The sequence below is a fragment of the Pelmatolapia mariae genome, linkage group LG3_W (assembly GCF_036321145.2).
Source record: "Pelmatolapia mariae isolate MD_Pm_ZW linkage group LG3_W, Pm_UMD_F_2, whole genome shotgun sequence".
NCBI lineage: Eukaryota > Metazoa > Chordata > Actinopteri > Cichliformes > Cichlidae > Pelmatolapia > Pelmatolapia mariae.
In genome coordinates, this window is record NC_086229.1 from 92,975,263 (window position 1) to 92,998,781 (window position 23,519).

The window sequence follows — 23,519 nt, forward strand, 5'->3', positions numbered from 1 at the left end:
AGAGTTAGAAACAGTTAAACAGTTTGCCAAAGTCAGTCCAACTCAAGCAGATCAGATAACTCGCATTAAAGGTTTTGAACAGAGTTGTATTCTTTCATTAAAGCAGAGACCACATGGATTGATTTAATAAGCTGCTCAGTTTTCAAGACCCTGAGCCCGCTGTGTTTGTAGTGCTGTCACTAGGGTTGTGGGACATTCAGATTCAGCACTAACAGTAAGAACTTTGTAGAAAGGTGTTTATCCTAGTCTGGAAAGACAATGAGGGGGGAGGAGGAACTGGGATATGATGGGCCTTCCTCTGCTCTGATCCAAAGTGGACCTGCTTCTTTTCTCTTCAGGCACCAAGCCACAAGTACGAGGGCCACGGCAGCCACGTCACCAACGTCTGCTTCACTCACAGTGACTCTCACCTGCTCTCCATTGGCGGGAAGGACACTTGCATCCTTCAGTGGAAGGTGATTGGAGGTGGGGTGGGTAACAGCCATGAAAGACTGGCCTCCGCCTCATCCACCTCTACCAGCTCTCCAGAACCTGCAACCAGCTAAGGAGACGGCTGCTTGTAAGAGTGAGGGAAAGCGGGCTGTTTTCTGACAGCCGCAGAGGCATCGAAGTGAGTTATGGGCTCATTCTATCCTCTGGACTGACACTGCTGCTAGTTTCATGCAGAACATCCTCTTCGGGAGGAACATCCATGTTAATGTTATGCTTTAAATCCTTGTGAAACTGGACAGTGTGTGTGATGTTTCCCATAAGACAGAATCCTTGTCATTCTGTTGTGTATGTGGTGAGAACCGTTCTTGTTTGATTGCTGGTGCAGAACAGTGCTGCACTGCCTGTGCACGTGATTTTATACATGTTTTAAACAAGGTTTGGTTAAAATCTCAACTTTTTATATACTTAGACTGTGACAGGCCTGTCCCATTAAAATCAACTCAGCATCTGTTATTAATTCATTTCTCTAACAGTAGATCAGTACACTTGAAAATGATTACTTTAGTGCAGTTTTGTATGTATTTAAATGAACGTCGGCAATACTGTGATGTCGTATCAGCTCAGCTCCAAATAAATGAGAGAAGACTCCGAGGTGTGTTGTGTGTGAAGTGTCACTAGTGGGCAGTGCCACTCCAGAACCTGTGAGTGCTTTCCTAAATAACAGGTCTCAGGTGAGAACACCTAGGACTGAAGTCTCAACAAATGTGTTTTCACTGAAGACAGCAGTAAAGTCTGTGGTGCCCTCCAGTTGGAATACAGTTAAAGGTGCATGGTTTAAGGTGGAAAATATAAAATGAATTGAATAAAATGAATTAAATCATTAACTGCCTTTAGGTGTGATACTTCAGTAAACTGATTTGCTCTCCAACACTGCCATCTATTGCACTACCAGCAGCCTGTACAAGAAAAACATACATTAGTGCTTTTTCACACTATTTTTAAACTGTTTTTTATACTTGTATCTCATTTTTAACAGCTTCCGTCCGTTCAGAATTTGAGTTATTTGGGGCATATTTGCTGCCATCATTATACTGACTGGTCTGTATAGTCTCTGAATTTGCAATATTAAAGCCTGTGATTGTGTGTAAATCTTGTAAATAAGCGTTTGTTTCCGGTAAGCATCCTGAGACACTTTGTAAACTACAAGCAGTAAAGTAAGTTTAGCATGTCGTACATTTCATAAAACAGGCCGTCTGTGTCACTAAACCAGCGCCGGTGAACAAGTTGACTGTGAGACGTCGGTGATTGTCGACAAAATCCGAAGTTGACGATTTGTACACGAGGGGGGGGGGGGGGAGGCTGTGTGTGTGTGTCTCTGTGTGTGTGTGCGCGCGCGCGCTGAACTGAGCGGAGGTGAAGAAGAGGAGGATGAAGCTGGGAGCGGAGGATGGGAGGAAGAGTGGAGTAAGAGACAGGCTAGCTGTATGTGAATAAGTGAGTGAAGAAGAGGAGAGGAAGGTCGCCAGAGAGAGAAAATAAAAACTTCTATTTTTGGAGATAATTGCCGGAGCGTCGCCAACGGAAACTTTCAACTTTTTACCCGCCACTGCTCTCTTGTTGTACCCAGAGCCGGCTTTGTTTCGCGGCGGGGGTGTTGACGATAAATGAAGGAATAAAATAGACTCCAATCGACCTGTTTCTACCCAAGCGGGGAATACCCTGGGACTGCTTCTGATAAAGGTTACGAGAGAATGGCGGCCAACATGTACCGAGTGGGAGGTAAGGAATGGTTTACATTTTTAAGACACCCCTTCAACGTGATTGTTCGCTTCTACTGGGAGCTGGCTAACTAGCCGCTAGCTGTCTCTGCTGTTAGCAGCTAGCTAAAGCTAGCGTACGCTGCGCGACTCCGGGCTTTCATCAAGACCGTCAGATCTGCCGAAACAATGTAGTATGACTTAGCTTACAGACAGACGTAAATAACTTCACATTGATTTGGTTTCCACACAGCTGTAGCCAAGTAGAGCTGCTTCTGTGTTCGGACTATAATAATACAATACATTGAGCAGTGTATATTTGTTTTAAAGTTCAACTTTTAGAACAGATCTGTGTTATATCCCAGTTAGTTCTCGCCATCATAGTACCGTACCACAGGGCGGCCGTCGCACAGCATGAACCGGTTCTGAAAGTTTGTATTTATATAAATCCATCCGGCCAGCTGGATCCAGGAGATCCAAACATATGTGTTGGTTATAGATAAGCGAAATAACAGTAAATTGTCTAATTCTCTGACGTGTAGTCTATAGATTTGATAACGTCCTCAAAATGAACACAGTGCTAGCTAGCATTAGCTGCTGGCTGTTGAGAAGTAAGCATCTAGCTAAATTTGGTGACGTCTGTGATGGCTTGCTAACACCGCTCTGCTAGCTGTGTCAGGCTGGTAGGTTAATTTCATTATCGCCTCCGCCATATCACTAGATGTGCTAATTCTGGCTGCTAAGTCCTGTTAGCTTGGCGTAGTAGCGGTGCTATCCGAGCTTAGTTAAAATTGTGTTAAGAATTTAGTTTACAGACTGTGAACAGTTATATTGGAACAGCTGCAAGTGAACGACTGAATTTGTACCAAGTTAAGTGGTAATAACTCGTTAAGTTTTCGTTTGTTAAACATGTTTCATCAGTACTACATGGCTGCAAAGGAAACTGGTATGTCGGCGGTATTAATCAGGTAATTAGTCATTAATATCATCTTTCGCAGCCCCCCGCGACACCAGTGGCAGGCATTTATAAGATGCAATTCATTTGGAGGTTGCTTTGCAGGCGTCAGAAAAGAAACTAAACTATGGTTCATACAAAGCAAGCTGCTGTTCTCTACTGTTAGTTTTCCAGTCGGATCATCTGGAGAGTTGATTCTGGGCTTCAGTGTTGATTGTGAAACCTTTTCAGTGCTAAGCCTCGGAGACGGTGCTAGCTACGGGTGCCCTGAAAATCTTTGAGTGGGGGGAAGGCTAATCGCAGTCTCACGAGTGTGTGGGGTATTTAGGTCATAGCGATTAAACTATGCTCTGCAAAACATGCTGCATATTTCTGCGCTTAATGTTTGAACAGTTAGTGTTTTTTTCCCCCCATTAACTTCTTATCACTTACCCGAAAAACACACACACACACACACACACACAAAACACACTTACGTGTGTTTTTTGTGTATGTGTGCTCAGTGTAGCTTTGCCGGTTTCATGTGCAGGTTCATGGATCCACGTATGTTGCTGCTAAAACACTTGACGATTCGGCTTTAGGATCCCTGCTATTGTCGCTACTATTTGTGCAGAGGTGTGCAGGGTTTCATTTTTGTTGAGAGCAACATAGCGCTATGTGGAAGGAGAGTCAATTTAGAAATATCAGCTAGAAAATTGTAGTAATTTTGTAAGGTGGGTTCCTAGAGAAACCTATTGTTTGGAGCTAATTATTGGAATTTATAGAAGAGATAAAGCATCAGAAGACTAAGCTTGGCATTAGTCATGCATTAGCTAAAGAGAATTGTTGATGAAGGTTTATATGGAAAATTGTCAGAAAATTAAGTGGTAAATATTGTGAACAAATAATAAGTTTTCTTTCCCCAGGATAAGAATTTTTTTCTTTTACATTACTGTGTTATACATTTTATATCTTACACGTTGAGAAACGTGCTTCCATCACTTTGTGGTTGGACTGTAGAGGGGCTGGAAGAGCTGCTGGATCTGTCCCAGCCACCTTGCTAGATCAAGTTTGTGCAGGTAAATAAAGGCCATAGTGTGATGCTGCATCAATGAGCCATAAACCCAGGAACAGGATTTTTCATTAGCAAAGACTACTAAATGCATCATTATGTGTATTTTAAATCAATTATAGGGTAAAAATAAACACCTGTACAGTTGTATTTAAAAACTAAAAAGTTCAGTTTAAGAGTTCAGTTTTTCATGTCACTGAGGCTTTATAATATTTTGCATCTGGTGAATTGATCGAGCCAGCTGGGACCTTTGTGTGTGGGTTCTCTCCAGGTACCGAGTTACCCACTCGGTGATTCTAAACTGGCCATAGCTGTGAATGGTTGTCTGTCTCTGTATTAAGCTGGTTTCATGGTCCCGCACGTATCTGTTCACATACACAATCTAGATTGGAACTACTGAAAGTTGACAAGTGGGCTGGAATACAGAAGGGAGCAAAGTTTACAGGAAACGGGAGAATGGAGAAAAAAGCACCGACGGTGGTGGCAGTGACACTTTTCATTGTTTTTGTTTCACTTCAGCTTTTTGTATGTCAGAACTTTTCTTTCCTCAGCGTGTGGCTGAAGGACATAAATTCATGAACAGTGAATAAGGCACCTTTACGGGACCTTTGGACCAGCTTGAGTCATGTGATAGAGTAGTGATCTTTCCAGGGTGTGCCCCAACTCTTGCCCCCTGATACCTGGTGAAAATGTTCAAAAATAGTTTAAAAGTAAAGACTGGTTTGTTAGTTTTAATGGACTGTGTGTGTCACTATTTTATGCTCATACTGTGGTTAGTAATAAACTTAGTGAGGTGGTGTGATGCAGATGTAGTAGCACGTTATGTTGTAAACTGTTTGGGTGTGCTTGGGAAAACTGAGACTATTTTAGTACATAAAATCGCGCTGATGATCGCCTCTTGTGGACATCTGCTTGGACAGCTGGTTGTGCTGCTTGATCTGTAAACCCGACAAGGAAAAAAATCAGTCTGACTCCAACTTATCAGTCTGGTGAACCACTGGCACGCCTGACTCTAATAGGCACGCCTTCACACTGTCTGCACAAAGTACTCTACAAACCCAAGCATTACAGCTAACAGCTGGAATTTCCCGTTTAGATTCAGATAGCCAGCAACAAAGAACCGCTTACTGTTATGTGAGATCAGTGAGATCATTGACCAGACTTTCTACGGATACCGACTACGAAATGGGGCAATTGTCAGCCACCTCCTCTACATGGATGACATCAAGCTGTATACCACGAGTGAACGAGACATCAATTCACTGATCCACACCACCGGGATATACAGCAATGACATTGGAATGTCATTCAGACTGGAGAAGTGAGGTGGGATGATAACAAAGAGACCTGGGGGAATCAAACTATAAGATGGCAACATTGCAGACATAGAAGACAGCTACAAGTACCTGGGGATCCCACAGGCAAATGGGAACCATGAAGAGATCGCTAGGAAAGCTGTAACCACCAAATACCCGCAGAGGGTCAGGAAAGTCCTGAGGAGTCAGCTGAACGGTAAAAACAAGATCCGCGCTATCAACTCCTACGCCCTGCCTGTGATCAGGTACCCTGCTGGGATAATAAGCTGGCGAAAGGAGGAGATAGAAGCCACTGACATCAAGATGAGGAAGCTCCTGACCATGCATGGAGGGTTTCACCCCAAGTCCAGCACTCTGAGACTGTATGCTAAGCGGAAGGAAGGGGACCGGGGACTGGTGAGTGTCAGCACCACAGTCCAGGATGAGACAAGAAAACAGTGGTCCCAGTGGTAATTGTAGCACTTGGTGCAGTGACCCCCAAGCTAGGCGAGTGGCTCCAGCAGATCCCAGGAACAACATCTGAGATCTCTGTCCAGAAGAGCGCAGTCCTAGGAACAGCCAAGATACTGCGCAGGACCCTCAAACTCCCAGGGCTCTGTAAGACGACCCGAGCTTGAAGGAGAGATGATGTGCAGTGAGATTCAGGGCTGGTGAGGCACTGCCTTCATCAGAATCAGATTTAGAAATATATGAACCCAACAGAATCGATTATTCATCATTTGACAACAAGGGCTGGCTCAATTCGTGGCACCGGCAGCTAGTATGGGCAACTTCCTGCTTCCTGCCTTCCACTCCAGTTGTATGAGGCAGTTACCACTGCCCTGCCACGCAACTGCTGCTGTTATGGCCATTTGATGTTATTTTTATTTTATGAAACAGTTGTCAGTGTTGCTTCAGACTCGCTGGCAGTAGCATTTCGTAACATGAATTTCTTTTTTTTTAACATTCATTTAGTTTTCTTCCACCACTAACAGCTGCTGCTGCTGCCACGAATTGAGCCAGTCCTCTCTCCCATTTCATTTGCAGCAGTTAATGGGTTATGTTTCATATCTCATATTAGCATTCTTTACACATACAAACTATACCCCATGTGACAAACATTAAAAAAAAGTTATTATACTTTTCTTTATAAATGAAGTCCCTGTGCTGATCCTTCTGGACAAAAATGTTTGTTCCTTTTGTAGAAGTCCTCCTTGTCTTGTTTCAACTTTAAAAGTCCACCTCAGTGGAGATCACTGCCAGGGAAGAACAGTCCTGGTCCAACTGTACGTCTTATTTCTTTTCAGTGCTGAGAATGACCAGCTGAAGCAACTTTGTTGCCTCAGGAACAGTCTGAATGAGATCCTTGTGGGCTAAAAAGTTGAGAAGCTGTCTAGGAGATTTACATTAATTTCTCATTGTTTGTGAGCTATACAGTCCGATGAGATCCGCCTCAAGTCTCACAAAGTCAAACCAACTTGGCACATTTTGACAGGTCTGTAGGTTCACCTTATCAAGATGTGACATTTCACCCAATGTTGCGCAATCGACCAAACCAAGGAAATGATCAAACCTGGCCTTCATTTGATCACTGTTGTCCAAAATGAAACGGAGCGCTTGTCTCTGTTCATCTCTGATCACCTGTCTGACTCTGTTTCCACTTCCTGTCAGGCCAAGTGCACCACATTTCTACTCAAATCGGTCATAGAAACTATGAAACGCCAGCCTCCTGCGCTCGAGAGCTGCAGCGGTGTCGTGCATGTGCGTGAGACAATATACAGTGTCCAGCACCTTGTTTTGCATCACTCTGAAAACGCGTCAGTTCCATTGAAAACGCACTCACATCCTGTGAGGAGAAACTGATCGTATCCTGCCGCCATCATCAACGTGTCATTATTCCAGCGGTCAGGATTTTCCATAATAAAATGAAATGATGCGTGCAGGTCAGTTTTGGTGCAAATTTATGGTCTGTGTAAACGGCACTTGATCATCCACCATCCACTACTGAAAAGTCCCTCTGCTGGTTTAGTAAAGTGCATGTGACTCGGGCTCGCACTCTGCAACAGCACCAGGTTCAGCTTGTGTGCGTACCTGTGGGTAAACATGGCCTCGGGCAGCTTCTCTTTAATTTTAGCCTGCATATTTTGAAAGTGTTTGAAGCATCTGATTGGCGACAGAGAGACAGTGATTCGCTCTCATTGCATTACAGGGAACAGTTTGTGAGGGATTGGGAAATCCAAGGTGAGGCTCAGCTTGCTCCTGCCTCACCGTGCGTCTCTTCCCCGTATTTGAACGTAAATGCTAAAATTCATTTATTAAAGAAGTCCAAATTGTTTATCTTAAATGGAAAGTAGTTCAAACCATTAAATAAATAAACAAAAAAATGAAATGGGTTGTTTGTTTGTTTTCCGTGATAGCGGATGAATCTGACCTGAAAAGAGGCTCATGCATGTCTCAGATGGCTGATGTCATGACAGAGAGAATCTTTAGCATTGTTCTCAGCAGCTCATCATCTCAAAGATAAGAGCAAGCCTCACCCCTGAGCATGTCCACTGCACGGTGTAAACTTTGTTAACTTGTTATTTTGGACTCACAGGTGGGCAGACTTGAGATTTACTGAAATAATCGTTGACTAATCAGAGAGCAATTGGCAGATTAGTCGACTACCAAAATAATCTTTAGTTGCAGTTCTAACTAACTAATAGGGGTGACACACCGTATCCCTGCAAGAGGGTCAGTGTGATATTGTAAATGAGTTAATCATGCTTTCACTTTGGACTTCACTTGAACCTTTTAAAGTCATGGCAAAAAGCTTTTAAACAATGCTGAACTTATTTTCCAGAATTTTAAACAAGTTTAGACATTTCTGATGGTTTTTTTGTGTGTTTTTTGTTTTTTCTCACAAATCTAGTTGAAAGACTCGGTGGTATTAGAACAGTGGCTTCTACAGAGGAAGGCTGTCAGGGAATTATTAGGCATACCAGGAAACCAGTAAAGGGAAGTAAATATGGAAGTATCTTACTAAGGTTATTATAAGTGTGTTCAAGTGTTACAATAGAAAACAAACCAAATGGAAAATTAAATAATTTGGTCAGCTTTAAATGAATAATGTAGATATTAATACAAATGGTACATTCTCAAAAGCTATACCGCACACGCACACAGGGCATTGAGGTTCATACATGGAGCTGATGTGGCAGTAAAGTGTTAAACACCTGTTCTGTGTCGGCACACTCTGTGTAGCTGGGAAAGAGCTTGCTCACAGAAAATCCTCGTAGCCAGGGGGTGGGCTGCAGTTTGCAGCATATGCTCTTCTGCTGCTCTGTCAGACTGGAAACAGACAAACTCTATCCACACAGTTTCTTCAGCAGAAGTTTTCATCAACATTTTCTGTTGTCATTTGGTCTTTGAGCTCGCTCACACTACTAATGTACTGGTGTAGCTGCAGTAGCCCAAACATTAGCGCCACTGCTGCTGTGCAGCGAACATCAACCTCTTGTTTTGCTGGCCAGCCCTGAGCAAAATTTTAAAGTGTTTTGTGTATGCCTCTTTCAGCATTTACTTTAATGATTAATGAAGCATATCACTAAAAGTTGCATTATCTCTTTTTTTCTTGCTAAAAGAAAGGTCGTTTTGCACAAAGCTTATTTTCTGCAGTAATCAGTAGAAATTTTGCTGAGGCAACAGGGTAATGTTGACTTCACAGTTGGCTTAAAAAACTCATTCTGGAGCCTTTTCAAGTATCCTGCACTGTAACATAGTTTAAACTCTTTGGTATGTAACGCAGAAACAAATGCATTTTATGATATGTACATCAGTTGCAATTTTGTTTCCATCAAGTTCATATTTCTGAAACCACTTTTTGGTAAGAGCAAGCCGGTGCTGGTTTGTATATCACCAGTCCTCCTGAAGCACACAGTGTTCAGCTTGCATAAGATCATTATCTTCCCCAGAGATTAGTCAAAGGGCTTCCTCCTCCTTATTCACCCTCAAGCACCTGACAGACAGCACCACTCCAACTGCAAATGTCCACAGCATACACTCATGGCTGCCTCAACACACATCACTTTGCTTTAGATCCATTTTCTGCGCACACGTTTACATATTACCCAAACACAGAACCAGCTCTCCTTTGAGTGCAGTGCTTTTGAGGTAAAATGGTACATTGAGCTGAGACTGAAATTCACTTTAAATTCAAGCATATTTTATCTGGGTGATCACTGCCTCAATGTAAGAGCATTGTCTCCCCTCGAACTGGGCAGTAGGAAGTGATGGAGGGCTTTAGTATGAAAAAATAACCCCTGCTGACATTTTGTCTCTAGATCTAGAATTTGTCATGTTGAGCACATGAGCGCTTATCCCCTTTTGCTGTCTGACCCAGTGTTATGTAATTTGGTGGTATTTTTTTTTCTCGCTGTGAACAAGGAGGTGATGTCTCTCTTTTCGAGCTTCCCACCATTGAGCTAAGTAGAGCAAGAAATCCTCTCCCTGTCGTAGTCCTTTCTTCCCAATCTCTGCTTTTGACGTTTCATCAGAAACCCACTGATATCGTCCCGGGGGTCTCTGTCCCTGCTTGTGGGAGGACCAGATGGAGCTTGACGAAAAGCAACACTGCTGTTAATAATCACATCAAAAGATACAGTGAAACACTGTGCCTGTCGTTAGTGGTATGATGAATGCTAAATGATTAAAAATCTGTTATTTGTAAAGCTCGTGTTGCTCAGGTTGTGCTGCTATTCTGAGCCCATAGTCAATATTGCTTAATATGTAGTCAGTTTATTCCCCTGTTTTTGTAAATTGGTGCATAAACTCAACCGTGCAACAGCGTTATATTAAACAAAATGTCACCACTCTTAGCCTTCTCAACTCAAGTGCAAAATCCTAGAAACGGTGGCCACCGTAGGACAAACAACTCTTACTACCGTTCATCTGTAGTGAGTGTAGACTGTCAGTCTGCTGTTTACCTAAGCTGTCAATATTTGTCCACGTCCGTTTACTCTGGTCAAAGCGGTAAGACAACTCTTGAAACTGTCTCTGAAGTGGATCTAACACTACATTTAGTGACTAAACTCATACAATGACCCCAGGATCAGACCGCCGGTGTTCAGAGAAACCCTGCAAAAATCAAAGAGCTCCATCTGGGACTCTTCTGACCTCAGTTAGTAAATTAATATGAAAATTTCTGACAGAGATGGCATAAATACATTTCTCTGCCCATTATTGTTGTAAGTTCTTTCCATGATGGCAGATGAGTCTGTCCTGAAAAGAGGTCATGACAGAGAGAATATTTAGCGTTGTTATCAGCAGCTGGGAACATCATCTCACTGGGCTGCTTCTTAGCGCTAGGGTGAGGAGTTCAGTCATTCAGTAGGGGCTAAGAGTCCAGTTGCTGCTTCTCCACATCGAAAGGAGCGAGCTGTGGTGGTCACATACTTTTCAGTAACAGTTTATTAGTTTTTCAGATGTTGTTTATGATATTTTATTAGTACGTTAAGATCTTTTGTAGTAAGATGTTTTCATATCATATATAACATGTTTTGTTTTTTTGTCTTTTTAATGTTTTTCTGTTTCGTTGTTTGGAGAATAATGTGTAATGTTCATAATGCACGACGGGAGGTGATGCACATTTAAGCAGTGTGGTTCATTACTGAAGAAGTTCTCAAATTTAACTTGATATCTGAGTGTTTCTTAGTGTTATAATAGTTGGTTCGTCTTCTTTTTCCCCCGCTTGTTTAGTCAATTAGGGAATTAGTTGGTAGCAACATCCCTAACGTAAGACATTTTAATCAAAAAGTCATTTTAAATCCCTGAGGTATGGCAGTATTTAAAATGTGAATGTTTTGTTGACAGGACAGCCTGGTTGCCAAGTTACCCTACTAACTACCATACCATAATGTTAATTACATGATGTTAACGTAAGCATTCATCTACCTTTCACCAAACACTTTAGCCTGTGGAGCATAGGCTATAGTCACAACAGCAGCAAAGACGGCTGTCTCATGAAAATGTAACGTGTATTTCAGGATTACAGTCTTTATTTAAGTCAGTGCAGACCTACTGTAGCAGCCTCTTCTTCTTTAGCATTTAAGGATAGAGTAGAACACGTATGCTGCCACTGTCAGTTCCAGAACAATTGCGTGCTCAGTACATCCACTGCCTATAGTTACTTTGGTTAAAAAAAAATTAAAAAAGCCAGGATCGTTATCTCGCATTCTGAGAATTTTGACATTAAAACAGTATTGTATTGTATTGTATTGTATCAGTTATGGTGACATCCTACTTTCAGTTACTCCTCAGTCGACTTGTGGAACATGTTGTGTAATACGTTATCAGTAGTGCAGTCGTGCCACTTCACTGGCACAGGCTTCACTTGGTGTTTTAAGTGTTGATACTGGTTTTATTTTCTGCTGCAGAAGTTAATGTAGTTGTTATCAGCCTGGTCATATAGTCAAGACTCGTCTGACTCTGCTGGTTTGAACTTTAGGGACTGAAGAGCTACTGACAGTGCTGCTTTCTCCTGACTTTGTTCGGTTTCCTTCTTGTCTGAATTGGTGTCAGTGACTTAAGCAATGTTAAGAGGATATATAGTTTGAATGTTGGTTACACTGCAGACTGCTGGCTACTCCTGGCTGACCACTTGACCTTTTTAGATGGGGTTTCCAGATGCCTCTTAAACATAGACATGACAAACATCAGAGCCAGAGTCTGACCTAGTATTATAAAACCAGCAGCTACAATCCTGCTTTATAAAACTTCAGCTGTATTTCAGTTGATCTGTTCCTGCCAGTGCCTCATTGATTTCAGTGCTGTAGCCACCCAGCTGAAGTCTAAGATGAAGCGCCCACTGTAAGAAGGGTTACTTGTGGTTTGCATAATAAACTATGAAGAGCTTATGACTGAACTAGAAACACAGAGGCTTGACACTGTCACACATTTCTGTGTGCAGCATGCTTGTGGAATATTTGAGCTGTGTTAGACTAAAGTAGTTTTGGTCCCTCCAATGAAACTTAAGATTTTGAGGAGTATTAATATTATTTGCTTCTAATTGGAAACAATATTATACTATCAGGACTTTGTCATTAAAATTGCTTCTCAAGTACAAAATGTTGTTGGGTAAAATGTCAGTTTGTAGCTTCTTGTTTCTCAAAAAGCTGTGAGGATTTGCTGCTCAGTATAACGGTCCCCTGCTCAACCAAGCGAGTTATATTGGCACTCCTAAAATTCACTCAAGCTAATAATCAAGATTAGCACTGAGAGCGTTTATTATGGAAAAAGGTCATTATTTTATCTTTAATGGCAGAACAATACTGGAACCTGACAATTTTGCATTGAATAGAGAAAGTTGTGATTGTTCATGAGATGGTTCACAAACAAAGCAGCACATATTTCCTGAATCTTGAGTCACACGTGTTTTTACCGCTGCTTCGCCCCTTTAGGAAACTACCACCATGTCCTGTGTGTACTCACTTCAGTGGGGCAAGTCATAACCAACATGTATTCTTAGAAGTTCTTTATTCTATTTTACAAGCTACATATCTTTACATGAAGTGTTATATGTACTTAAAGGCCTGCTTGCGTCTACCAATGACACCATTCGTTACCACTAAATCTATTTCAATACATCCACACAACTGTTAGTTGCATGAACTCAGAAGGCACCTGTGGCACTCACAAGTTTATTCAGTTGTGACTTACTGGCAGGAGTTGCCCTGCTGTGTTAGGGGTGGGCAGCTAGAAATCATAGGTGGACAGTTTGGGTGAGGTGAAGTCGAAGGTTTTGGAATTAGACTTGAGTTGTGCCATGCCCTTTGGCCCACAGTGATATCGGTATTTTTATGTGATATAAAAGTGACATTTGCAGTATTAATATAGCAATGCCAGCCAGCTGGTGCTGGCTCTTCCTCACACACTGCTGAGTTTGTCCTGGTGGATCATCAGGGGTGCAGAGCCTCACAGATGATGTGCAGCAGTGGGTCCCTCAGTCTGTCCTCACTCTGGACACTTGCAGTTGTCACACATGGAAATCAAATGTGTGATAAGCTGCAGGATTCAAACACAAGTGTAACTTATAAACACATGTTCATACTTTTATTACACAAACAGAGAGAAAGAAAAAGAGAGAGAGTGCAGGACAGACAGACAGGTGACAGTCTCAGGTGTATACACTGCTACAAAACAGCACAAGAGAAGGATTTTCTGTTTGTGTTATTACAAGTGCTAAAAAGAAAAGTTCCCAGATGGTACAGTGGACACGTGTGTGTGATTCGTTTGATTAAAGCATCTTTCTTTCAGCTTAACGAGTGAACCGTCACCTCGTTCAAACACGTTAAAGTCCGTTTGGCTCGACACCACCGAACAGAGGCAGCAATATAACAAAGCTAACATTAACAGTGCAGTGAATCCTGCTTGTGCCGTGATATTCAGGACTGCAAACCGATCAGCATCACTGACTTTCAGCTTGTTGTGTTTGTGGATATATGACTGACTTTAATTATCCATAAAATCATCACATTCTCTGTAAGATTAAGGTCAACTACTGAACGGCTTATATTTTAAAGTGAAGGCTTTGCCATCAAGTAGAACCTGAAGCGCATGAAGTACAAACATCACTAATGTCAGATAACTTTGCCGACATGTGGCCAACAGTAATGTTTTAATGTTCTTCAATATTAAAACATTTGTATCGCTGCATAAATATGTGACATAAAAGTCAGTCAGTACTTACTTTTAAAAGTTTACGCTGCTGCAGAGTATATTGTTATAGTTCTTTATTTGATGAGTATAGGGACGTGGGTTGACATGTAATTCCATTGTAAGCTGATCTTTCTTCGCTCTTTGTTTCAGATTATGTGTACTTTGAGAACTCCTCCAGCAACCCTTACCTGATCCGGAGAATAGAAGAGCTCAATAAGGTAGGTTGGTTTTTTTTCACAGTTTTATGTTTCTCTCAAACAGCTGTATGTACTGTACGTCCTAACTGTAACCTGTTTACCCTCTGTAATGCACCAAAACTATAGAATATTCTTCCTATTCAAAGTGATTACTAGGGATGTTCTGGTGACTAATTTTATTTAAATGAGAGGGAAAAAATTAGACTAGTTGATTGCATTGTTAGTGTTGTGCTGAGCACCAGGAGGACTGCATCAGCCCGAGTGCTGATTGTTGAACACAGTGACTGACGGGTTAAGCCCCCAGTATACTCACCACAATGGTCGCTTTGCTCAGTGCCACAACCTCGTCTCGTACTTATTTATACCCACCATTAAGGCACAGGAAGCTGCTGGAGTATTCTTATTGAAGACTAAAATGCAGACAGAAAGGCCCACAAACAAACAGCAGCTGAAAGACACTGCTGTAAAGGCCTGGCAGAGCATTAAGAAGGAGGAAAACCCAGCATGTGGTGATGTCCATGAGATCAAGACTTCAGGCTGTCGGTGGCAGCAAACGGTTTTCAACCAAGTGTTTAAATGAACATTTTATTTTCACTTATTTAAAATTTCAGTTTTTAGATGATTATGATGAGGAGGAGGGAATTACTCTAGTGCGTCAATGTGGTTCTAATTTGTAATTACTGACTCTTCACTTGCAGACAGCCAATGGGAATGTGGAGGCAAAAGTGGTGTGTCTGTTCAGGAGGCGAGACATCTCGGGCAACCTCAACACTCTAGCTGACAGCAACGCAAGTGAGTAGCAACCAGTGAGCCAGAGCTCCTCCCAGTGCTCATCTTCTCCAGTCTGAGAGCAGCTATGATGTGGCTCCACTCTTTTAATAAACTTCACACTACAACCCCAAAGCACTACTTCAGCTCTGACATTGAAAAATGAAAGGGGGCAAGTTTTCATGAATGAAAAAATGGTGTTTCAGAATTTTTACTCTAATTACTTATTTATTAAATGTTTACACAGTTTAAAATGCACCACGGTCGCCCATGGTTGCCGGAAGGTTGCCGGTTCGATCCCCAGCTCTGTCTGTCTTGGTCGTTGTGTCCTTGGGCAAGAGACTTCACCTACCGCGTACTGGTGATGGCCAGAGGGGCCAATGGCGCGATATGGCAGCCTCGCTTCTGTCAGTCTGCCCCAGGGCAGCTGTGGCTACAGCTGTAGCGTGCCTCCACCAGTGTGTGAGAGTGAATGAAATGTGCAATTGTAAAGCGCTTTGAAGGTCTTGAAAAGCGCTATATAAATGTAAATATGTGTATATACACGTAAATGTAAATAATAATAATTATTATTATAAAATACATGTATGAAATGCACTTACATTTGTACTGAAATTAGTCCAAAAACTGCTGGCAGCTACACGCTGGACTTAACTAACTCGTGGGGCTTCACTCACACAAACACTGCACATTCTCTTGAGTCAGTTTGGCATGGTTTGGCCCAAGCAGCTCCCGCAGTGTTCAGTGGGATTGAGGGTCAGAACTGCAGGCTGCCAATTCCATCCACTCTATTCCCAAATTCTGGATGTGGTCTCTGATAAACTCCTTTCGTTGATGGCAAGTTATCATCTTGGAGTTCAGTCCCAGACTGTGGTGTAATGGGATTACCACAGTCTTGATATCTTAGATTGCCTCCAATGATAACAAGCCTTGTTTTTTTCCAGTGAGGGAGATGCCGCTCCACACCATCACATGCTTCTAACTCCACAAGCTAGGAGCCTGCGACTGCAGACACTATAACTGATTCAGTTACTGCAACCATCCATAGAAATTTCACTATAACACCTGATAAGCTATTAGTGGCTGACATTGAGAAATCCTACCAGTGGCTGGACTGAAAGACAGCACAGAGGCGCTAATCATGGCAGCACAGGAACAAGCTCTGAGCACAAGATCCATAGAGGCTGGGGTCTATCACACCAGGCAAGACCCCGGGTGCAGGCTGTGTAAAGACGGTCTGAGACAATCTAGCACCTAACAGCACGGTGTAAGATGCTAGCAGGCAGGGCATACATAGAGCGCCATAACCAGCCTGTTCCACCCTATGAGCCCAGTGTCTGTTCTGTGTGTCAGTAGAGCCAAGAGGGTAGAGGGCTGAAGCAGTGAGTTGTTGGTAATAGCATGCACACTGCTGGGGACTGATCAGTCAGTCATTAGCCCCTCCCCAACACCAGCTCTACCTCCTTACTCCTCAGGCTGCAGTTCTGCAGACAAAGACACGCCCACACGGATGCATTGATAGTTCTCCCCCTCTCTGTCCATCAGCACACACACACACACACGCTGTTTAGTTGCTTTTGGTTTTTGTGTGTTTGGGTTTTCTTTTTAATGGTCATATGTTGGCACTTGTAACATTTGTCCATAATTTGTGCCATCAGTGTATCTGCTGGCAGCATTCATGTGTCCTCTTTAAAGGTATGCCTGCTCTTTAAAGGAGGCTGAGCAGTCTGTTTCCCATACATGGTGGATTTAGCAGATGTAGCACACGAGCTGAACATCCCCAGCTGATCATTATTAAATAGTTATGCCGGTCTTCATCTATCTATAATATTTAATATTTGTATTTATTTATTATTGTGCTAGATGCCAAAACTACATGTATATATGTGTGTGTAGGGTTTTTATTGGTTTTTAGCGTTATTTTTTTTTATTCATTTTTATCGCTAACTCAGTTTCCCTGGGTCTTTTCCCGTGTGTTATGAATAAATCTTGGTACCGGTACTGGTTTTATTTTGTTGTATTTATCCGCGACAACTTAAAGGCCAGTCCGTGAAAATACTGTCGGACAGAAACCGATCCGTGGCGCAAAAAAGGTTGGGAACTGCTGAGCTAAAACGGCTCCTGAGACATGCTCTTTTGATTTGAATTATGTAGTACTAAAAACTCATGTTTGGCATCTTGTGATGAATTTACTTTCTAGTGTGCCAGACAACAGTTGAAGGTGACTGACTAAACGACGGCCTGCTGTGGTAACGGTTCTAAGGACACATTACATGACGTTCAGAGAATGCGGTTTAAATCCAGACTGATTTTTGCATGAATTAAGAGAGAGCTTTTTATAGGATAATTTGCAGATTCTAAAGATTCCAAGTCACTGCTAATGTTAAACTTTGTTCATTAGTAAGTAGTAGATGGTAACAACAACGATGTGTTCACCTAATTGCATTAGTCTTCTTCAGCAAAGCATGTAAGTGTCACACACACATAGATTTGACCACAACATGTTATGTTACTGTAATATAATAAAGACTTCCCAACAAGTCTTGCACTGAACATAATTACAGAGAAAATGAGTCATTGTTAAGAGCTTTTTAATGGCTGTTAGCTTCCACTGTGCTATGTTAGCTCTCTAGCTAGCCACCAGTGCACTGCAGCCATGATGTGTGAGGTAGTAAAGAAGCAAAGAGCTGATACTGGATGGATCAGGTCATTGCTCATGTATAACTGGCAGAAGGGGGAAAACTATTTGCAAGAGAAGACAATAATAATAAAATTAAGAATGAATTCTGGAACACTCAGAGCTTCACACTGTAAGAACAGCCTGACTTCTTCAGTGATAATGAATGAGTGTGACTGAGCAGGTTTGTTGTGAGAAGGGAATTTTTTCCAGTGTGCCACAAAACAGTGAATGCTTTTAGTTGGAAAAAAAATTAGAACATGAATTCCCTGTGGTGTATCACACTTGTGGATCCTATCGTGTGTATTTGTAATGCTTCAAATTACGGCTGCACGATTAATCGTTAGAAAATCGCGATCTCGATTCATACTTACGTGCGATCTCATGTCCAAATGACAACGATTTAAAAAAAAAAAGAAAAGAAAAAAAAAAGACGACGACGATTGTACCGCATTTTGATCCGGGACATAACCTGCATGAAAACAAGCGCTCACTCTTCCTGCTCAACAAATGACAAGGGCGGAGCCTTATACCACGTGATACAGAAGCTGTGCCGTGTGATGCTCAAATTGGCAGGATAGAAACAACGGAGAGCACGTCAGGGATGACGAGAAAGTGACAGGAGAAAATCTGTCCCGGTCAACCACCCAAACATCAATAACGGGAACCTTATACAGCGCTTCCCTATACACGTCAAACTCCCGCAGGCACAAAGAAATTACGGAGGCTATTACTTATCACCTGACCAAAGATATGGCTCCCATCAACACAGTGCAAAACGAGGGATTTAGGGAAAATGATCAACACCCTAGACCAGGGGTCGGCAACCTGCGGCTCCGGAGCCGCATGCGGATCTTTAGTCCTTCTACGGCTCCGCATGGTTTGGGGAAATAAATAATTTTTTGTAAGTAATTAGCTAAAGTCTATTTTATTTATATTAGTTCTTTTTTTAACTCGTAGTTCTAAATTGGAAGATTATTGTGATATTGAAATATAAATATAAAATTATATTCTATTAGTTTTTGATCGATCAAAATAAGCGTCACACTTGCGGAAGCCGATATACCCGCCGAAACGCCGTGCAAGACTTTCAACCCCAGGCAGGCCAATTATGGATCTTCGGATCCACATTATGTCAGCAGCTGTTCTCCAAAAACAAACACGTTCACCCCTCACAGACGACAGCTTACAGTCGTGCGTAAAGATGAAAGTGACTTCGTACAGCCCCGATCGTACAGCAGACGCTGTGCGCAGAGGTTCAGGAGCGGAAGTCCCATTGTAAACATATCACGGCAGACCCGACTATGTTTCCATGAACACGCTTTTCAGCATCTTTTTATTGACCACTTTTCACACACGGTTGCTTTACGCATACAGCCGGTGTTAAAGCTCGCAGCCCGACACACACCAACACAACAGCATAGGTGGCACAGACGTTAAGGCGGCGAGGCGTGATTGCGGGTACCGCTAAGGTGCGTCCGCCTCCCCTGCAGCGGCGCTGCAGTCCACGCCCCGCCACACATATTAACCAGGTAAAATACATACTTAGGCGGAATTTTGCAAAGTTCAAAATGTGTTAATTACATAAATAAAATGTAATTTTCTCTGTAGCACTTCATGCATTTAAGCAACACACCTTAGTTGTTCACACAAAGCATAAAGGTAAAAAAAACCCAATATATACAGTGTTATGTTCATTTTAGATGTCAAAAAGTATTTGCGGCTCCCAGAGTTTTTTTTTGTGTGGAAATCGCGTCCAAATGGCTCTTTGGGTGTTAAAGGTTGCTGACCCCTGCCCTAGACAAACGCTACACAGTGCCGTCCCGCAACTATTTTTCTATTGTTGCACTACCTGCTCTGTACACGCAGTGTCGAGCAACGGTGGAGACGGAATTTCAAGCAGTACAACATTTTGCGGCAACAACAAAATGTGAGGCATTTATTGTTTTTATGTTCAGTTTCAACTGTTACGAAGTTGATGTGCAGTTAATAAGTGCTATAAATATTTATATTGGAAAAGAAAATCGTGAGAGAATCGTGATCTCAATTCTAAGCAAAAAAATCGTGATTCTCATTTTTTGCAAAATCGTGCAGCCCTACTTCAAATACAAATACAAATAGCTACATGGATCAATGAAGTAATGCAAGAGCACAATAGACCCATTACACACAAGTTTTGCCAAGTCAAATCCAGACTGTCCCCAGCCCTCGAACTCTCTCAGCCTGGGCCATGATAAGCTACACAGTCACAGTCTTTAAATAGAATATAATAGCCTTTTATTGTCACTGTACGTATGCAACTATATTGTGGGTGCTCCACACCAGCTGTGGATCGTATAAAAATGTAAAGCGCTGTATTCTTACTTGCTTTGACGGCCTCATGCAAAAGGCTAAATTGGCTACTGCAGGATTCTAACAAACACGTTGTTGTTTTGTCATTGAACATTAAACAGTGTGTCTAATAGGAAAAATGTTTTCAGGCCAGTTTTGTTTTGTTTTTTTACTCATTTCATAAAATAGCTTAATTTCCAAATGTATCCAGTTTTGCTCAGCAGGTGAAACTGCAACTAGCATTTGGAGTTCAAATACTTCTCGTTAGATGGTAGTTACAGTGTTCCTAATGTCACTGCTTAACTGACTTATCAAGATTGTTTTATAGACAACTTTAAAAACCTGCTCGACACACTAATATCTGGTGCACTGAAGTATGGCAGAGGCACACAGTGATCCATCATTGACCTTTGTGGGTATAAGTAGTCCTGCTCTACTCTGTTTAGGTCTGGGTTGATCGGTTCTAGACCTCTTAGTTCTGAAGAAGTGCACGTTCTGTACTGCTGCTCGTTAGGACCAAACCTTGTTTATGTGACTCGCTTGTTTCATTGCTGCTCCCTCCTCTTCCTCCTTCTTTATACACAAGTTCTTTATGCAGAACAAAAGGCCCTTGATCTGTCCACAGGGCCACAGCAACCAGTGAGTTAATTGTGATGCATCTTGAGTCTTTGTCAGATCGGGGACAGTGCGTTTCTAACAAAGTATGTGTTTTTCTCTAGAAATGTGCCCGTCGCTCCTTCTGTGTGTGCTGTGTCTTCTTTTGTGTGTATGTGGAGTTGGGGATACATGTTGTGGAGGGGGATGGGCGCTTTCGGTTTGGCACACAGGGTTTCCTACTTTGTCTGGCAGGGACTAGCCGGACCGATGAGGGGGGGGGGGGGGGGGGGGGGGGGGGGTTGAGAGGTTAACAGAAAAGGGGTGTGGCTTAAGGTACCATCCCTCTCTTTCTCTCCTGTGCCCTCGCTGACAGGGTTTCCTGTGGCTCAGTGCAGGGGCGGGGTCCACAGAGATGGGAGTGAAGTAGTCCCTCCCCTCCATCTTACAGCAAATCACTTGACCGCCTGAAATTGAGAATGCGCAATCTAGTGGCGAAACACACACTCACACATGTGGCTTCGTTTTTTCACCTCTCTTAGTGTCTGAAAAGTGTCTCAAGGCTCTGCTAGTGTCAGATAATCTCATTGCTTTACAGCAAGCCCACTAATAATATTTACAACAATACTAACCAGTGTCAACATGCATTGCTCTGTGCTGACTGCTGCTTTAGTTTTAATCATTGGAAAATCTACTTTTTTAATTATTAGTGTGCAATTTTTTTCCTTGAATATATAATCTAAAGCAGCATCTCACAGTCTTTGTTATTCAGTTACCGTGGTTGGACTGTTGCTCTGCACTTCATTCAGACTTGGGTTCGCTCACACTACAGGCCTCGATACCTCGAGAGTGTTTGTGTGAATGAGTGAATGAGGCATGTAGTAAAAAGTGCAACATAAGAACCAGTTGCAACAGTTGCATGTGCAGTTTCTCTCCATCTGTGTAAGTATTTAATATACACAGATGGAAATAAATAGCTGCTGTTATCTGTTTGCTTTTATGCCACTGCAACCATCTTTGGACTGATTTGCCTATTTTCTAACAGCCGTGGGTCTGCTAACTGTACACCTGGTACCAGTGCTCTTAATGGTACTGCAGTTGCTCACATGTTAATAGTAGTAACATTTTTCTGCCATTTGGACCGTTAAAGTTAACTTGAGGATTCACTTTTCAAAACTATTAGATTTTTTTCTACAAGGCTTAGTTTCAGTTCTTTTTTTTTCTTCCACTTAAATGGGTGCAGGAATAAATCCTTGGCTATTACCCAGCTTCACTGATTTCAAAACACTAAAAGTCTTTTTTTTTTAAAAACACTAACTTTTTCTGAACACAACAATACAGTTTTTGGAGTTTGGAGATGTTATTTGCCAGGTTTTAACTAACCTTAAGGTTTGAACATGAGTACAAATCTCACAGAAACTCATCTGAGTTATCAACTATAAGCTATATAATCAACCAATTTTCAACATGAATACATGACACACATACACTTAAAGCCACATGGGGATAGATGAGAAAATCGCAGCTTTGTGGAGGAGCTCTGAGAGGAGTTAATCTGCAAGTGTGACTGTGGTCAGATTCTCAGGCTTAGTGCTTCGCTTTCCCTGCGTCCTTATCAATACTCCTACACAACTCTCCTTGACCTCATGATGTTTTCCATCAAGGTCAGGAAGAGTGAGTAGCAAAGGAGATTGGTATGTCCAAAAATGACCTCCTAAGGTGTCTTCAGTCACAGGATTTTGTAGCAAAGCATCTCCAGTGTTTGCTGCACTAAAACCAGTCTCTGCTGGAGGGTTTACTTGATTTGTCTTGTGATCTCAGTCACTGCATGAAGTTTCACCCGTTTTTCTTTGCCTGCTGTGTCCACATTCAAACGTTACAAGTTAGTTATGTGATACCTGTAAACTTAGAGGGAGTGTTTAGATTCTGGTTCGCGTCTTCAGTTCCTAACAGTGAGTGGTGACTCTTGCTAATTCTGATTTCTTTCTGTGTCTAGGAGAGTTTGAGGAGGAGTCAAAGCAGCCACAACTGTCTGAACAGCAGAAACACCAGCTCAAACACAGAGAACTCTTCCTGTCTCGACAGTTTGAATCTCTACCTGCCACTCACATACGGTAAGTGACTACCAGCAGAGCCTTATCACAGACCTGCAGTTTAGCTACAGCTCTGACAACTGCCATGTGGATTTGGGACTCATCTGCTGAGAAATGGTCCTGGCTGTAACCATTCTCACCCATTGAAGGGGTGATAAAATCTGTCCCTGCACAGCTCCATACATCACCGCTCCTTCCATCACTTATTCTTTCCTCTTTAGTCAATGAAGTCATAAACTTCATAGAATGAAAGCTAATTTAACAGACTGACTGTAAAATTCTGCCAAATATGACGACTGAATTTGCATTTAAACATTTGCCCATCAGTTCTAGTTTGTATTGTTACCTAGTTTGCTAAAGATTACAGTGATCGTTGAGAAAGACAGTTTGAGCGTGGTCATTGGTGTCAAGGACTCCAGAGCAAAGCTGTACTCTCTTACGTCAAAACAGACAGTTGAGCTATCAGCTTACTGTGACCCCTGAGGTGTTTCAGCCATGTGCTACCGAGAGGACCCCCTGGACTGGGCCCAGGACACCAAGACCACACCTCTTGGCTGGTTTGGGAACACCTCTGTGTCTCTGCTTAGACTTCTGCCCTGAAACCTTGATCCAGACAGGCGATGAATGGATGCGTGTTATTCAGATGTTGCACCTTGTTAAAAGTCAAAAATGACT

At 42.3% G+C, this 23,519-nt stretch overlaps 2 protein-coding genes and 1 pseudogene across 3 annotated transcripts in view; all 3 read left to right on the plus strand.

The window, feature by feature from the left end:
- eml3 (EMAP like 3) overlaps positions 1 to 1,274 on the plus strand; it is a 39,159-nt gene extending 37,885 nt beyond the window's left edge. For both annotated transcript variants that reach the window (XM_063470327.1, XM_063470328.1), the window contains one exon: positions 339 to 1,274. In XM_063470327.1, the coding sequence (XP_063326397.1) occupies positions 339 to 545 (207 nt within the window). In that variant the 3' untranslated portion in view covers positions 546 to 1,274. The remainder of the gene's footprint in view (positions 1 to 338) is intronic.
- LOC134625026 (NACHT, LRR and PYD domains-containing protein 14-like) overlaps positions 1 to 23,519 on the plus strand; it is a 551,707-nt pseudogene that overhangs the window by 192,778 nt on the left and 335,410 nt on the right.
- The window catches only part of mta2 (metastasis associated 1 family, member 2), a 31,414-nt gene continuing 9,724 nt past the window's right edge, over positions 1,830 to 23,519 (plus strand). Inside the window, exons 1-4 of the mRNA XM_063470347.1 lie at positions 1,830 to 2,211; positions 14,335 to 14,402; positions 15,080 to 15,173; positions 22,748 to 22,865. Of these exons, the coding sequence (XP_063326417.1) occupies positions 2,184 to 2,211; positions 14,335 to 14,402; positions 15,080 to 15,173; positions 22,748 to 22,865 (308 nt within the window). The 5' untranslated portion in view covers positions 1,830 to 2,183. The remainder of the gene's footprint in view (positions 2,212 to 14,334; positions 14,403 to 15,079; positions 15,174 to 22,747; positions 22,866 to 23,519) is intronic.